The 17,025-nt window shown below is 38.8% G+C and overlaps 2 protein-coding genes across 2 annotated transcripts in view; both read left to right on the plus strand.

The window, feature by feature from the left end:
* RABL3 (RAB, member of RAS oncogene family like 3) overlaps positions 1-9,632 on the plus strand; it is a 41,359-nt gene extending 31,727 nt beyond the window's left edge. The window contains exons 6-8 of the mRNA XM_036851673.1: positions 3,715-3,786; positions 7,722-7,760; positions 8,349-9,632. Coding sequence (XP_036707568.1) covers positions 3,715-3,786; positions 7,722-7,760; positions 8,349-8,414 — 177 coding nt within the window. The 3' untranslated portion in view covers positions 8,415-9,632. The remainder of the gene's footprint in view (positions 1-3,714; positions 3,787-7,721; positions 7,761-8,348) is intronic.
* Positions 9,633-16,374: 6,742 nt separating this feature from the next.
* Positions 16,375-17,025, plus strand: part of HGD (homogentisate 1,2-dioxygenase) — a 45,320-nt gene continuing 44,669 nt past the window's right edge. Inside the window, exon 1 of the mRNA XM_036850620.1 lies at positions 16,375-16,570. Within this exon, the coding sequence (XP_036706515.1) occupies positions 16,556-16,570 (15 nt within the window). The 5' untranslated portion in view covers positions 16,375-16,555. The remainder of the gene's footprint in view (positions 16,571-17,025) is intronic.

Below are 17,025 nucleotides of genomic sequence, written 5' to 3' on the forward strand. Positions count from 1 at the left end.
AACAAAAAGAATAAAATACCTAGGAATAAACCTACCTAGGGAAACAAAAGACCTGTATGCAGAAAACTATAAGACACTGATGAAAGAAATTAAAGAAGATACCAACAGATGGAGAGATATACCATGTTCTTGGATTGGAAGAATCAACATTGTGAAAATGACTATACTACCCAAAGCAATCTACAGATTCAATGCAATCCCTATCAAATTACCAATGGCATTTTTTACGGAGCTAGAACAAATCATCTTAAAATTTGTATGGAGACACAAAAGACCCCGAATAGCCAAAGCAGTCTTGAGGGGAAAAAACGGAGCTGGAGGAATCAGACTCCCTGACTTCAGACTATACTACAAAGCTATAGTAATCAAGACAATATGGTACTGGCACAAAAACAGAAACATAGATCAATGGAACAAGATAGAAAGCCCAGAGATAAACCCACGCACCTATGGTCAACTAATCTACGACAAAGGAGGCAAAGATATACAATGGAGAAAAGACAGTCTCTTCAATAAGTGGTGCTGGGAAAACTGGTCAGCTACATGTAAAAGAATGAAATTAGAATACTCCCTAACACCATACACAAAAATAAACTCAAAATGGATTCGAGACCTAAATGTAAGACTGGACACTATAAAACTCTTAGAGGAAAACATAGGAAGAACACTCTTTGACATAAATCACAGCAAGATCTTTTTTGATCCACCTCCTAGAGTAATGGAAATAAAAACAAAAATTAAAATTAAAAAAAAAGAGCCAACAGTCAAAAAGACTCAGCAAGTAAATATAAAATCTCAAGTAAAAACTAATTTAACAGTATTAGTGCTAGCATCTTTGGTTACTGTATGAATTTACTTAAAATTATTAAAAAGTAAGAATTAACATAACTGTATACATCAAAGATAGAAGCAAAGCTTTCTTGTGCCTGGAAAAAAAAAAGGCAAGTTGTTTAAATTATAAGCAGGGAGGAGATTACTTATTTTTTTAAATCCTATTAGGTTTTTTTGTGTCTAGCACAAATTTTCCTCTGTTATGTTTTTACTTCAAAGTGATCATTCTGAAGCATCTTCCCTAGTTAATGTTTCTTTCTCAAGGTTAGGCAAGCATTTAGAGCTATCAATTTTCAGGCTTTGCCCTCCGCCATGATCAATAGCAGATAGTTATAGTTCTTTCAGATCTAAAATTCTCTTCCTAAAATCATAGGGTTTCTCTAGCCTGGTCAACCGGAAATTGTGGAGGCTTAGAAATAAGTTTTTGGGAGGTTTTGTCTGTTTGTTTGATGTTTGATTTAATTTTTGTATTTAGTACTTTAGCTCTATTTGGAGTCATCTCTGAAGTCTTTTGACATTCTGATGATTATGTGATCAATATCTGTTTTGTAAAACATATCTAATACAGATCTAGTTAAGGTCTGTCTTTTATATGCCTCAATTGCTGTATAAATGTGTTCAAACATGATTTCAAATACAACAGTATACACGATGACATTTCAGTCTGCTTAATCCATATATAGAATTATCTTTTATTATGTTAGGTGCTTTTGTGTCTGAAAATTCAATCTGATGACATTTTCTTGGGATGAAGAAAGAAGGAAACTAATATTTCAGTACCTACTATGTGTCAGACATGCATTATCTCATTTAATTTTCACAAAAATCCTATGGGTTAAGTATTGCTATCTCCATTTCACAAATGAATAAGCTCAACTTTAAAGGTTTAATAACCTAACCAATGTCACACAATCTAGAGATGTTGGGATAGATACTCAGATTCAGAGCCTGCTGGCTTTGAAGACCTCTGATTTTTCTTTTACTCTATGATCTTTGAAAAGTTGTAGTCTCTCTTTTCTTTTGTGGTTTTGGAAAATGTACAGCTTCTGGTCAGAATTTAAAATGTGAGCCTTGAATGTTGTATATTGGTAAAATAGGGATTGTTACAAAATGCATTGGAAAGGAATCATGTGGGCTGAGAGATTAGAATCAGAATAAATGCAACAATAATAATTTCAGTGATTTCCCAAGGGACACAGGTGATCTATAACTGAAAAAATCAATACTATCCTTGCAAAGGAGCCTATATGATATCCCCATGGTTGGGTCTTAGGTGGCATTTGAGGTACAAATCAAAGTACTCGATCTCTTGAGTTGGCAAGTCAGTGGTGACAAGCTAAGGCAATTCAACATCGGAATTCCAGGAAAGGGATAGTAAACCTTTTAAGGTCTTTACTAATCATTGCAATGTACTAGTCACTTCATTATAATGTTTCAGATTCTTTTGTCTCTTCAGAGCCCTATTTTTTCCTATTTTTATCCTAATAGTAATATATCTGTTGTTTATTATTTATTATTAAAAATAATATTTAATGATATTTTAAAATAAACTTTTCTATTGTTTATTTTAACCAAAAAATATATCTGTTGTTTATTATTATCTTTATGGCCTACCAAGAGATGTAGTGCCTTGCATTCAGTGAGTGAGAAGTCCCTGGCCACTGTTCTGTTTGGTTTTTGCTCCTCTTGCTCTTTATTTTCATGCTTCCTACTATTCCTAAGAACTTTATGGTACTTAAGTTAGTTGAGCACTGGTGAGTAACTAGTACTAAAAAGTGAAGTGTTGTCCTCAGAATGGGAGAAAATATTTGCAAACGAAGCAACTGACAAAGGATTAATCTCCAAAATATACAAGTAGCTCATGCAGCTCAATATCAAAAAAAACAAACAACCCAATCCAAAAATGGGCAGAAGACATAAATAGACATTTCTCCAAAGAAGATATACAGATTGCCAACAAACACATGAAAGGATGCTCAACATCACTAATCATTAGAGAAATGCAAATCAAGACCACGATGAGGTATCACCTCACACCGGTGAGAATGGCCATCATCAAAAAATCTACGAACAATAAATGCTGGAGAGGGTGTGGAGAAAAGGGAACCCTCTTGCACTGTTGGTGGGAATGTAAATTAATACAGCCACTATGGAGAACAGCATGGAGATTCCTTAAAAAACTAAAAACAGAACTACCATATGACCCAGCAATCCCACTACTGGGCATATACCCAGAGAAAACCATAATTCAGAAACAGACACGTACTACAATGTTCATTGCAGGACTATTTAAAATAGCCAGGAGATGGAAGCAACCTAAGTGTCCATCGACAGATGAATGGATAAAGAAGATGTGGCACATATATACAAGGAGGGGAGGGTGGGAAGGAGGTGCATGAGGGAGGGGATATGGGGATATATATATACATATAGCTGATTCACTTTGTTATATAGCAGAAACTAACACACCATTGTAAAGCAATTATACTCCAATAAAGATGTTAAAAAAAAAAGTGTTGTCTGTTTTTAATAGCTCTATTTCTGATTTTGAAGGTAAATGTAGGCAGGTCACCTAATTAGTATGTTGGTTTTGTTGTTAGTAAGACATTAATAATCCTGTTTTCCTTTATGAATTATTTAATGATGAATACAGTGGTTCAGTGTCCTCTAAAATTGCCTAAATAACAAAGAGTAAGTGGCCTCATCTTCCTTTAGCACTTTCCTCTTTGCTCTGTGCATCATAATTTGAAAATTACTTGAATGTTTTATGAGAGCATTATGCCTAATATTTTACTATAGAAATGTGCAAGAGGAACAGTAATGACTCTCAAAGAGCTTATGTTTCCTAACGTTTAATTGTGGATCTTATGTTTTATCTTCTAGGATTGCACAAATCCACGGTACTTAGCTGCAGGTTCTTCCAATGCTGTCAAGCTCAGTAGGTTTTTTGATAAGGTAATGGCTTCAATTAAGTTATTTTTAAACTTAATTTATGTATTATGAGAGTTTAAATTCTTTGTAGAATGCTTTGTCCGTTTATTCCTTCATCCTAAACTTCACAGCCTGAATACTACTTGTTTTGATCTCTCTTATCTGTTGGTATAATTGCTCAAGGCCTGCTGACGTGTTTATTCTATCACCATTGTTCTCTAAGCAAAGAATGAAAGCTACTGGATTCAGATGGGGTTTTTTAAGATACCTAATTCCCTCCTTAAAACAATTTATGTTTCCATATTTTCTAGCATTTTTGTGCTTATTCACCACCCCCAAGTCCCCACAAAAGACACTAAACTGAGGACATTCTGCTTAAAGCCCTGAGTTATTTTTGCTCTCCCAGCTACTAATATTCTCCATATAAATGTTACTGATACTTTTAAGGCTATGTCATCTTCTTGATTCCCTAATTTTCCCTGTCAGAAACCTTTGCATTCCAATTTTTGACTCTTACCAGCATCATCTTATTGTCCAGAACTGGAATGAAAATGTAGCATTTTCAACATACTGGTAAATTAGAGCACTGTTTGTCTTTCCTTCACAAGGCCATACAACTGCATTGCATACAATATTGACCAAGTTAAATTGTTTACCCAATGTTGACATTGTGTAGTAAAGTAAAATAGGATATATTTCTGTATTATTATTGAAAAAAGATTAATTTCTGTCTTATATTTCCTTTTACAAGTAATCTCCCAAGAAAAAAATTTTCCTCCTCATAGCTCTTCTTTATGAATCATTTTTCTTTTAACTATTTAGAGATCTAATATTTGGCTCTTTTGTCCAATAGGTCAGCATAAGACGAGCCCCACACTCCATCCCTGTTTAATATTAGGCCACTGGGAAATTTTTGCTTTATTGCAGAACTTCCCAACTGGTGTGTGGCCAAAAGGGTACAGGTGCACTGAGATAGTGATCCCCTCAGTTCTCAGAGCAGCCAGAGCCCCTGGCCTGGCTCTTCCATTTACTCCATTTGTACATTTGCTAATGTATAAATATTAGCATTTTCTAAATGTGTCATGACATGAAAAAATGGTTGGAAGCACTGCAAGGAACCAGATTTTCTCTCCACGTTGTTTTCAAACTTAAAACGTAAGAACTTCCATTTGGTTTAGATCCGTGGCTGCTATCTATGTCCCCTAGGAGCAGCATCATATAGATCTGTGTCTGACATGGAAAGATCCCACAGTATATTGTTTAAATTTTAAATAATCTATTAATTTTAAAATTAAAAAAATAAAATGTAATAAGTTATATCCTAGAGAAACAATGGGTTATAGATCAGTGTGACCCAAGTTGTCAGGCAAGACTTTACTTGAAAAAAAAAAATTAGAGGGAACTTGGTTGGTTTTAAGAAGAGAGCAAGTTTTGATAAGAGGAGACTTCCCTGGCGGTCCAGTGGTTAAGACTTCCCTGGTGGTCCAGTGGTTAAGGCCTCCCAATGCAGGGGGCCCGGGTTCGATCCCTGGTCAGGGAACTAGATCCCACATGCCACAACGAAGATCCCGCGTGCCGGCAACTAAAAGCTGGCACAGCCAAATAAATAAATAAATAATTTTTTTTAAAATGGTTTGATAAGAGAAGGATATCGCAAGTTGAGGGCAGGGAATTATGAGCAAAATTGAAAAGCAACTTCTCTCTTAGTTTCTTACATCACAGACAAAGTCAGGTGGATTAAGAGGTTGGCCAGGACTTCCCTGGTGGCGCAGTGGTTAAGAATCCACCTGCCAAGGCAGGGTACACGGGTTCGATCCCTGGTCCTGGAGGATCCCACATGCCATGGAGCAACTAAGCCCGTTTGCCACAGCTACTGAGCCTGCACTCTAGTGCCCACGAGCCACAACTCCTGAGCCCACGCACCACAACTATTGTAGCCGGCACGCCTAGAGCCTGTGCTCCGCAACAAGAGAATCCACCGCAATGAGAAGACCGCGCACTGCAACGAAGAGTAACCCCCGCTCGCCGCAACTAGAGAAAGCCTGCGCGCAGCAACGAAGACCCAACGCAGCCAAAAATTAATTAATTAATTAATTAATTAATTAAAAAAAAAAAGTTGGGCCAAACCTCCAGTCTGAGGTGGTTGCCTGAAAGCAAGGGACTTGGCAGCTAAGATATGACTTTACATCATATCTTCCAGAATTTAGTGTAAAGATTTCTTTTCCAAGGGACTTCCCTGGTGGCGCAGTGGTTAAGAATCCACCTGCCAATGCAGGGGACACGGGTTTGAGCCCTGGTCTGGGAAGATCCCACAGGCTGCGGAACAACTAAGCCCACGAGCCACAACTACTGAGCCCATGTGCTGCAACTACTGAAGCCCGTGTGCCTAGAGCCCATGCTCTGCAACAAGAGAAGCCACTGCAATGAGAAGACCATGCACCACAACGAAGAGTAGCCGCCACTCGCTGCAACTAGAGAAAGCCCACTTGCAGCAGCAAAGGCTCAAAAATTAAATAAATAAAAGATTTCTTTTCCAAGAGGGAATCTAATCCTCTTCCACACTCCCTTCGCTAATAGTAATTCCTAACCACTCTAGAGTAATAGAATTTTCCCTTCCTACCCTGGAGAGAGGAAGGAAAATCAGTCCTGTCATGGTTTTTGTGGGGTCAAGTATTTTAGATGTGTACTAATCATGAACCAACTTTTCTACCTTTGAGGCCAGTGAGTGCAACCTTACCCTGAGTCTCTTGTGGCTAAAAGTAACCCATCCATAGTCTCGAAGATAAAAAGAATACAGATGATATGGCTGTCAGGCCAATGAGAGCAAGCTGCTGCAGGCCTGGAAGAAGATGCTCCGCTTTATTCCGAGGAAATTCCTAGCTTCATAATTCTATATTCTAATGTCTTAGAGTTAATCTCCAGCTAATCTGTATTCTAATCTGATGAACTTTTCTTAATCACCTGTAAAGCTCTGCGTAAAGAAAGTAATACTGCCTCTGTCACCATTGCAGTTTCTCAAGTGTTAGAACAGAGTTCATTTTTTTTTTTAATGTTTTTTATCATGTGAATGTAGAGAACAAACGTATGGACACCAAGGGGGGAAAGTGGCAGGGGGGGAGGGTGGTAGTGGGATGAATTGGGAGATTTTGATTGACAGGTATACACTAATATGTATAAAATAGATAGCTAATAAGAACCTGCTGTATAAAAAATAAAATAAAATTCAAAAAAAAATGTTTTTCATCATGTGAAAATATGGTGCTCTTAAACTCATTATGTTAGGGCATATATTTTGAAGGCTTCTTTTCAGTAGTAGTGATGGATTTGTACAGATACATCCACTGCTTTACCTTATTTCTCCTACTGACCAAATACAGACAGTTCCGAAACTGCTGAATTAAGGGTGCAGATTAAGTCGGAAAAGAAGTTAATTGACTGCTTTTGATGTTGTGTCATCTGTCTCCATTAAGGACTGACAGGATGTACAACTGTATTTACTAGAGGGATGTGGCAGTTTCCTACATTACACAGGCAGACTCCTCTTTAAAGAATAGTTATGCTACTGTAGTAGCAAAAGTGCTCTGCTTTTATCTTATGGATTCTGTTTGGTACCTTTTGGGGCTGACTGCTAGGGAACTTTGAGCCAAATTTGCAGCCATACACTAGGAATTGCATGGGATCTCATGTCACTTTCTGGTTATTTAGTCTTTTTTGTTGTTCATGTATTTTTTGACCTATCATTAATGCTTTTTGGAACAAGAGGCAGGCTTTTATAAAAATACTTCCACAATCCTGATCTCATAAGCACCAGATTTAACTCATTGTACTAGATGTCTATTGCTGTTGAAAAGACTCTTAATTTGGGTATACACCTTTTAGTGCCATTAGTGGCCATTGCAGTTACCACCTTTTCAAGGTATATGTGCTAAGCCCTTAAAATCTTTGTTTGTTTTTCACAGGTCATAGAGAAGAGATACTTTTTAAGAGATGGTAATCAGGTCTGTATCTATCTTTTCTTGATAAAATGATTTCTTGAATTTGGAGAGAGGTTTGACTTATTTGAAATTAATTTCCAAATTTATTTTTGAAATTTTTTTTTTAAAGTGGGGTGGGAGGGAGTCCTTTGCAGGCCCAAGCAACTGACTTTCTTCTGTCCTGTTAAATACAAAAGAAAAAATCAGATCAAGGGAAAATAAGGGTCTAAGAAACAAAAAGAATCCAGAGATTACGTTACATTATAAAATAATAGAATTGCTTGAGACTCCAAAGGCATATATCCAGAGTCTATCACAATGCAAATAATTCATATAAAAGTCCAATAGGTGAATATTATGAGATTCACCACCATCCTGTCTGATTTAGATGGCCCTATCACCAATTGCTTGGCAAATGTTTTTCATTTTGGTAGAATTTCTTTTTATTATTTAATCTGCTGTGGTTTTCTGAGTAAAACCGCAGAAAGATAGTTCTTTAAAGAATGACAGCCCAGCATACAGAAACAGAAAATAAGGAGAACATTTTAAAGGCTATTAGCATTTGAACTCTGCCTGCTTGAGTCCTAATATGATTATCTTTCTTGCCTACAGATTCCAGGCTTTCCTGATCGAAAAAGGTTTGGGGGAGGAACATTAAAGAGCTTACATTATGACTGAATGACACTCATCCTTTGGAAGAGTAAGCAAGCAGTGGCAGTTTTTCACAGCTTTCTTCTTGCTGTATCAATTATTAATGTCTCAGGCTTTTAACGAAATCATCTTAAAATGCCACCCTTCAGCCTCACCCTTTAATGGAAAACTGAAAGGAAGTAACAGCATGGGAAGTCCAAACTTTGTCCCCATTCTCTCTGTTCCTCACCTTTCTGTCCCTGTTTATAGATTTTATAAAAGCCTTGTGGAAATACGAGATGTCAAAATGATGCAGTAAATGAGCAGCGACAGAATGCTGCAGAGAAAATTTACCCTTGCCCAGAACTGGAGGGTTTTTATGGGTCTGTAATTTTCCCACACTCCTTGCTGAAGGCTTAATTAAGTACTTCAAAAATGTATCTCTATTGTTTTACCTTCTGAGGGGAAAGGTTATGTTAACCAGCCCTGAGTTGTCCACCCCAAACACTCTCTGTCATTTTCAAAGAAGCAAAATGGTGTTATTTAACTGCCTCCACCTTCATCACACAAAAGAATGCCTAATAATAGCAACCCTTGTCTCTCTCTCCTCTCCTTTGCAAATGGCTCAGTGGCTGGAAGAGGCAGACTAATAGCTGGAGTTAAATATAAATAGATTAATAATACATAGAGGACAGCAGTACCAGAAAAGAAGAATTATGCGAGAAATTGACAGCTCACTAAATCCTTCACTCTAGGTTACAGCTGTCTGCACCCTCTTACTGTTTTCTGTTTGGAAATAGGTAGGGTGAAATCTAAGACCTGCACAAGCACAGTAAGAGAGATTTACAGCCTCTTCATTTTTTATTTTTATTTTTGAAGGAAAGGTCAACTCCTAAAATGTCCCTTAACTATAGTCCGTAAACTAAGAATATTATTCTTTGTGTCAACAATGTATTTATGGAGAGAAGTAAAAATAACTTCCACAGCAACACATTTACATGAATTATGGACTAGGATTCTTGGATTTCATAATCCAAAATTTTTTGGGGGTGGTGTGTGTGTATATGCATAATTGTTCATCATTACTTTTTTTACCCATCTTTTTTGCTTGTATAATTGCCTTTGCCCCAGTCTTTGTTAATATATAAACCTGTTTTACGAAAACTGTAATTTGCTGCCTTATTCAACAACTCCTTTTCACATGTATTCTTCTCTCTAGGAGGTCTCTGCACTCCTGATTTTGCTCCATATTAAAATATAATAATAATAAATACACAGTTTCAGCTTCTCATTTTAAAACTAGGGGAAAAAAACACTAAATTCTCTTTCTATTCCGTACTTTGGAAATCAAGGTGTGCTGAAAGAGGATATTAAAATGACGATGTTAGAGAGTGCTTTTAGAAAGTCAGTCTTGGGAATTTGGCAAGGATTTTAAAGCACTTTTCATCAGCTAGAATATCCTGCATCTTTCTTCACATCCTCCCCCACAAGAGTTAGCCCTGATTTCTTTTTTGACATAAAGGAGAGCTATGCAAATCAGGATCTGTATGTGGAATTTGGCACAAGTATTTTGTGACAGTGGCTGTGCAGTTAAGAAGTAGAAACCAAATGCATATGCAGAAGACCTAAACCAACTGAAGCTCTTTGTATTCCTCTTTTTAAAAATAAATCAATAACCCTTAATTAGAAAGAAGATCTATTCCAATTTCTCTATTTTCTCCCTTATTAAAAAATAAGATGAAAATAACCTATCACTGATGGCTTCAGGGTCAACCTTGAAAAATTAACAGTACTCAACTTCATTTGTTCTTGCTGTCAGGCTTGACTCCTGAATTATAGTTTTCTAAGAAAAAATGATTTTAATCATCTAAGGTAAGTTTGTTGCAGCATTTGTAGCAGCAAAATAAGGTTGTTGGCCAAAGTGAATGTTATTAGCCAGAGTTCTTCAAAAAGAATCTTTTGAAGCATAATTTTTGCTAAGACTTCCTGAGACCTGCTCATAAAAATTGCTTTTAGGTAATAAACAAGTTGAAATACCAAATACTTCCTAAAAAGTTAATTAAAGCCTTAATTTTCTTACTTTCTTGATGGAACAAATTGCTAGCTGTAAGAGAACTTTTTTTTTTCCCCTGTTGTGATTCAGATGTCTAACCAACGTTCTTACTCACTGTGGAGGCAACCAGATATGAAGATCTATGGCCACTCATCTGTGCCCCAGGCTGCTTAGTTGGAATCCAACTAAGGATTTGATTTGGGTTGGTCTCTCTACCTTAGTGCTCTAGAGAGAGAGCCACTCCCAAAGGGGTTGATCCATATCAGCTTTACTCAGGTTCTCAGAAGTTCCTGAACTTGGGACATCTGTGATATAATCCAGGTGCCGTGACACTGCTGTTTTTCTCTCCATTCTGGAAGTGGACTGCATAGAACTGATGTGCTGGGCCATCGGACTGAGGTGAAGAGCCCCTAACCGCTGCCATAATCAGAGCTTTTGAGTCTTCATTTCAACAGTATGTGCTTTAGCACCCAACCTAGGTAGGGCCTTATATGGGTATCTAAATGTTGGTTTAATTGAAATTTTTAAAGCACAGGTAGCATCTATTTTAAGAAGTTTGAAGTCTAACAGGATGTCTGCATTGATTTAACATCTGTTAAAATTCAAAGGAGGATACTCTGGGGGAAGGAGGAGAAGGAAGTTAAAAAATTCATTTCTCCATAGTCCCAAAACTGAGTTAAATTACTGTGGTAGGAGAGGAAGGGTTCCAGGAAATCTAGCACTGGGAGACCCCTGAGCCTCACATATTCCCCAGTATGTTTGCCTAACGCAAAATTGGAGTTGGAGCCTGCCAGCGCTGCTCCATAGAGTAGGAAAAGGATCCAACTTCGAGTAACAATTAATAAGCACCTACATTTAAGGACTCAAAACAATGGCTTTCAAACTCAAAAGTGCATGAAAGTCCTCTGAAGTGCTTGTTTAAAATGAGGATTCCAGGATTTCTTCTGCCCCCCTCGCCCAGTTCTACGTATATGGGATAGAGCCAGGATTTTGTATTTTTAACAGGCAAACCAGGTGATTTTGATGCAGGTAGCTCAGGATCCACCCTTTGAAAAAAATAAACCCATATCAAAAACGTAGGGAACACATGGATTGTAGACTCTACCTTATGGTACCGTTATAGCAGAGTTCATCAAAGTTCATCTTTGGCTTCCTCTTCATGATCGCCCCTTAATGAACTAAGTAAGCCACTCCTCCCTCTCAAGGCTACACATGCCACAGCAATTGTAACGTGATTGTCACATCCTCTATCGGCAAAACAGGAAATATTTGTCTTCGATGTACTGCTACCCATTTTTAATACTAGCACTTTCTACCCTCTGGGTATATCTATTTCTAATGAAATGCCTTGCCATCTTATTCATAGCCCCTCTCTTATACCACATTTGTTTTCTCAGCTGGCCAACCACTAAGCTTTACCAAGGTCATCAATAAGTAAAGGTGAAGAATGAAACCCCTGAACTTCAACAAAGATGTAAAATCTTGCTCAGTACCATCAAATATATCAGGTAATCTATCAGTTTCATCTTTTTCTTGGAGACATCGGTCCTGAAGTTCTCCGTCCTCTAACTGCACTCTGGAGTGATTGCTCTCTAGGCCTGCCACTTGTCCTTCACACTACTCTGTAATAATCCCCAGTTTCCTGGATGTAATATTTTCCATTTTCTTGGTGTGGATCAGTGGTCTTCCAACTGGGATGTGTGGAAGAATCTCTTCCAAGAGGTACATGGGCACGGATAGTTTTAAGGGAATCATTTTCCAGATCACTGATTCTCATATGAATGTATCTTTGTTAAGACTGATATGCTTGTGAAGCAGCTCATGCTGGCTCTTATTTACCACCTCTACTTTCCCAATTGCCCTTTTCCCACTACAGAAAAGGAGCATCTCACTACTAGTGCAATAGAAATACGGCATTTTGCCCCAGGGTGTAAATGTCTTCAGGATGCCAACAAAGGCACAATTCTAAATATTAGTTTTAGTTAAGGATTTTGTCTGTTCCACTCCTCAAAAAAAAAAAAAAAAAAAAAAAAATTTGCAGAGCTCTTAAGGAAGAGCTCCTGAGAACAAAGCAAAGAGCTTTGGTAGGAAACATCCAAGGCTGTGGCACATTCTTTCATGGCAAGTCTTCTTGCCTGGTCTATCAAAATATCAAAATAACATTTTTATCAAAAATAATTATATAGGCAAAGGTATGTAAAATTAACATTTTTATTTTCCCAACCCTTTCTGAGTAAATGAGTTAGACAAAGCACCTCCAAGTGAAAGGGTAACAGTTAAAGTCACTGATTCCAATAGCTGGGCAACAAAGCCTTTTCCAATCAGGTTTCCAATTATTTGCTTGCAACAAAATTAAAGAAGAACCAATCTGAGTTATTGACTGATAGGTCATTAAAATAATGTTTAATGGTAGGTCAGTATGTGATTTTTGGTATTTAATTCAGAAGGGATTTGAGTGCTACCATAACAAAATCCCTTCCGTTCATAACTGCTTATTTATGTGAACAAATTTTCTCAACATTTATGTCTATAAAAGCAAAAAATAGGATTAAATGATGCTGAATCCTGTGTCATTCTAGAAGTAAGAATTATTCATGGATATTTGAATTAATGTGGGAGGGAGCCATCTACCTCATTAAAAGAAGCATTTCCAGAAAGACTTTGCCTTTTATATTTAATAATTATTTATCAAAATGTATAGTATTTATAGGACACTGTCCTAGAGAAGAATCCTCCAGTGTCCTGTCTGGAGGGTAAAACACTCGCTGATAGCATTCTGGAAATGCAGTTGGAGAAGGAAGCTGGAGATTTCATCATCACTACACTTGGTTTTGGTCCTACGCCCCACTCCCTGATATTTGTGAGTCCAGAGCTTCTGCAGAGAGTAAACCTATCTTGTGCTAGAATCCAGAGATGGCAGGTATCTGGTGTCTCCAATTCCTGGTCCTTTTCAAGTTCTTCTCTTCACCTGTTCCCCATATCATTCACTGAGTCCCTCTCCCTCTGCCTGGTTTTTAGCATCTTTGTTCTTATTGCTCACCGCTTTGATACTGTGACTCTGCTCTGGTCCAGTGTATGTTTGCCTTGTCCCTGCACACAACCTGCTTCTTCCACTGGGTGTCTTTTTGAATGCTAATCACCCTGCCTAGAAGTCCCCCTCTTTCCCCTGCTTTAAATGTCTGCCAAAACTGCCCTTTCTGGAAGCCTTCCCTCACTAGACTCCTCCACTCTATTTCCGTCAGTGCCCTAAAAACAGGTCTTTGAATGCACTGCACTTCTCTGTCTTTGTATACAACCCTCCCTCTGCTCAATGCCCTATCCAACTCTTACTCTGTGTGACTTGGCTCAGCTATCATCTCCTCAGGGAGCTAGTCAGAGCTCTGTGGTCCCTACTCCCTCCCATAGCACCCTGACTCTTTCTTGTCACAGCACACATGGCACTCCGTTGTAATGGTCCGTTTATTGGTCAGTCTTCTCCAGCATGCGCCCTCCTACAGAACCAGACTCTTAATCATCTCTGTATCCCCCCACACCTCACAGGGCCTGGCACATAGCAGGTCCCCAATAATTGTAAGATAAATGAATAAGTGCGTGATTAGATTAAAATAGAAAGCCATCAGACAGACTCAGAGCTATGTGTTCTGTGTTTTATTTATTCTCATTTCTCCTGTGTGTGTATGGCACAGTACCTGGCACATAGTGGTTACAAAGCAAATACTCGTTTTCTTGAATTATTGTTACAAAAACAGAAAAAGACAGGAAATAAAGTGAACCCACTTGGGAGAAATCCCTAAATAGGTAATTGATAGGTTTATTCAATTTTAAATATTTTCAGGCCCCTCAAAATAATTTTCATCCAGTCAAGGATCTGTTACCACTTTCTTACTCTTTCAGAAATCTCTCACACCTTAGGAAGGAACTGAAACACCTCTTAAATCTGCCTTCAAAGCTGATTTGGAAAGAACATATAAAGTTTATGGAAAAACAAAGCAGTAAAGCTTTTCCTTTGTCGTTTATTGGTTCCCATCCATTTTTTTCCCCCTGATCACCAAAGCCTAACTTCTAGGATCAATAGAGATTCAAGACCCAATGTACTCATAAACTCAGATATGCAAGAAATATTTTTCTTGAATTCACTTTTGATTTTGAGTCTGCATACTGCAGGAATAATAAAAACTTAGCCTCAGTAAAGCTAAGGTTTACACCCCCCTTTCTCCCAGGTTTGCATATAAATTCCAGGGAAGCTTATATAATACCACAATGTCAGTTGTCTATGCTGACATATGCTGAGATGTGCTATAAGCTCCCTGGTCTGCAGGCATCAGTCCACACAGTTTGCTACCAGCCTGTCACTTGTTTATATCACCATGGCTCCTTTGGCCTGGTCCTTTCTGTGCTAACATCTCAGACACAGGCAAATCATTCTGCTGCTACTGCAGTACACTGGAGCCTGGGGACCTCTGGAGGTTGCTTAGACCCCTTTATCTAAAGCAGAATGTGTCAAACTGGCAGCCCATAGTCATTCACACCTACATGCATGTTTTTTGACATAATTGTATCAGTTATCTATCACTGCTTAACAAAACACCCCAAAACTTAACGGCATAAAATATGTCATTCTATTTGCTCACAATTTTGTGGGTCAGCAGTTTGAGCTAGGTTTAGCTGGTGGTTCTCCTGCTGGTCTCACCTGGGATCACGTACATGTCTGCAGTCATCTGGCAGCCGCATTGCCTCATTCACACATCTGGCAGCTAGTGCTGGGCTGTTGAGTGCCTGGACCTCTTGGTCTCATTCTCAGGGAGGCTAGCCTGACTTCTCTGCATGGTGGTCTCAAGTAGCAAGAAATGGGCAAATCCTAAGGCACAAACATTTTTCAAACCTCTGCTTGTGTTGTGTTTGCTATTAGCCAAAGTAAGATTCAAGGAGGTAAGTAAAAGACTCCGTCTCATGTTGGGAGGAGCAGCAAAGTCACATTGCAAAGGGGCATGCATACAAGGATGAAAGGAATTTGTGGGCATTTTTTGCAATCTATTACAATGGCTTTATTCATTCATTCATCCATTCACTTGTTTAAGTTGCCAGTGTTTAAAAATTGGAACTTCGTGTATAAAAGTCGTATCTTAAAAAATCACCTAGCCTACTTTACCCATTTACATTTCCTTCCTGTTCTGCTGCACTTGAGTTTATGATAATAAAGCCTAGTTTAAAAGATTGTTTTTGTGAAATTAAATGAGGTAATGTCTGTGGGAAAATCTGGCATGAACAAGCTCTCGATATATGGTTTCTTCCTTCCTGAATGCCATTAGCCATGAAGTTGATACCTGACCATGGCTAAGGAGAGTAGCCAAGATGAAGGACAAGGGAGTCATGGAAAAGGTGGCTGGAAAGTAATCCCTTGGTCTCTTTCTAGAGAGGTACAGGCATTAGGAAATAAGATTCTTGAAGAATTTATAAGAACACTAAATACATTTAAGAAATTAAGAGGAGCGATAGTAAATATCTCAGTTTGCTTTAAGCGAAGTGCTTCAGGCTCTGAACTGTTCACCCAGCTCATCCCTGGGAGCAAGTGTGGAGAGCTGTCTAGACCCTGTCCCTGCTTCAGGTAGCTGCGTGAAAACGCCTGTGTCACAGCACGGATCATTTACTCACTGCTCTCCAGAGACTGAACACTCTGCCCTGTTCCTTCCCAGCCTCAGTCGGGACTGAGTGGAGAAGCCTCTACCTCACACAGCAGGCCCTAACTGCCACAGTTCCTTCCACAGAGAGCTTTAAATTCTCTGCCTTTAGTCATAAGCCTCTTTCTTTTAACTGGAACAAATCATTGGTCAACATTTACCTCGGGTGAAGAGGAGACAGTCCTCTGCAAACTCTTCAGAAACAGCCCGGGTTTCAAAACCAAAGACAGTTGTGTAAGCAGTTTGGAAACAAGCATGCTGGACTTTCTCCCTAGTGTAGCAGTTAGGAAACGCTAACTAGTTTGGCTAATTTGAGCGACCAGCTGACCAGCGAGCACAGTGAAGCAGTAGAATAACAACATCCAGAGGTGGTTTGAAGGAGAAACAGAAGCATTTTGACTTCATACCCTCTCTGAGCCTGGGTTTCCTGAAATCGTCACACCTGCAGCAGAAGGAAAATGGCAGAGTTGAAGGTAAGACACTATCTGGCCACTTCGCTGTGGCTTCTTCAGCCACAACTCACGGAAGCGTCTGAGAATTCCAGAGCTTCAGAGTCAGAAAGAACTTAGAGAGGCCCTCGTCCAAGCTGTTGCGTTCAGAGGCTTCGCGGTGGTGTCCGTAAGCATGGCTGGGGCTGGGGGATGATAAAGAAAAGAGATGATGGTCTCTAATTGTCCATCTCTTGCCTTGCTCATTTCATATATTGTCTTGGGAATCTGTAGACGTCATAAGGGCTCTCCTCCACCATGGACAGACATGTTTCTCACTGTGTCTGTTTGCCAGCCCCTACTCTCCCACACCTTCCTGATGCTGCAGCTTCCTGGACAGCCTCCAGCCGACCAATTAGGCCTGTTTAATCTATTCAGTTATTTTGAGGCTCACAATCAGCGCTTGGCCAGTAGAAACCCTAGCACTTCCTCTAGGAAAT

This window comes from Balaenoptera musculus, chromosome 4, assembly GCF_009873245.2.
Source record: "Balaenoptera musculus isolate JJ_BM4_2016_0621 chromosome 4, mBalMus1.pri.v3, whole genome shotgun sequence".
Taxonomy (NCBI): domain Eukaryota; kingdom Metazoa; phylum Chordata; class Mammalia; order Artiodactyla; family Balaenopteridae; genus Balaenoptera; species Balaenoptera musculus.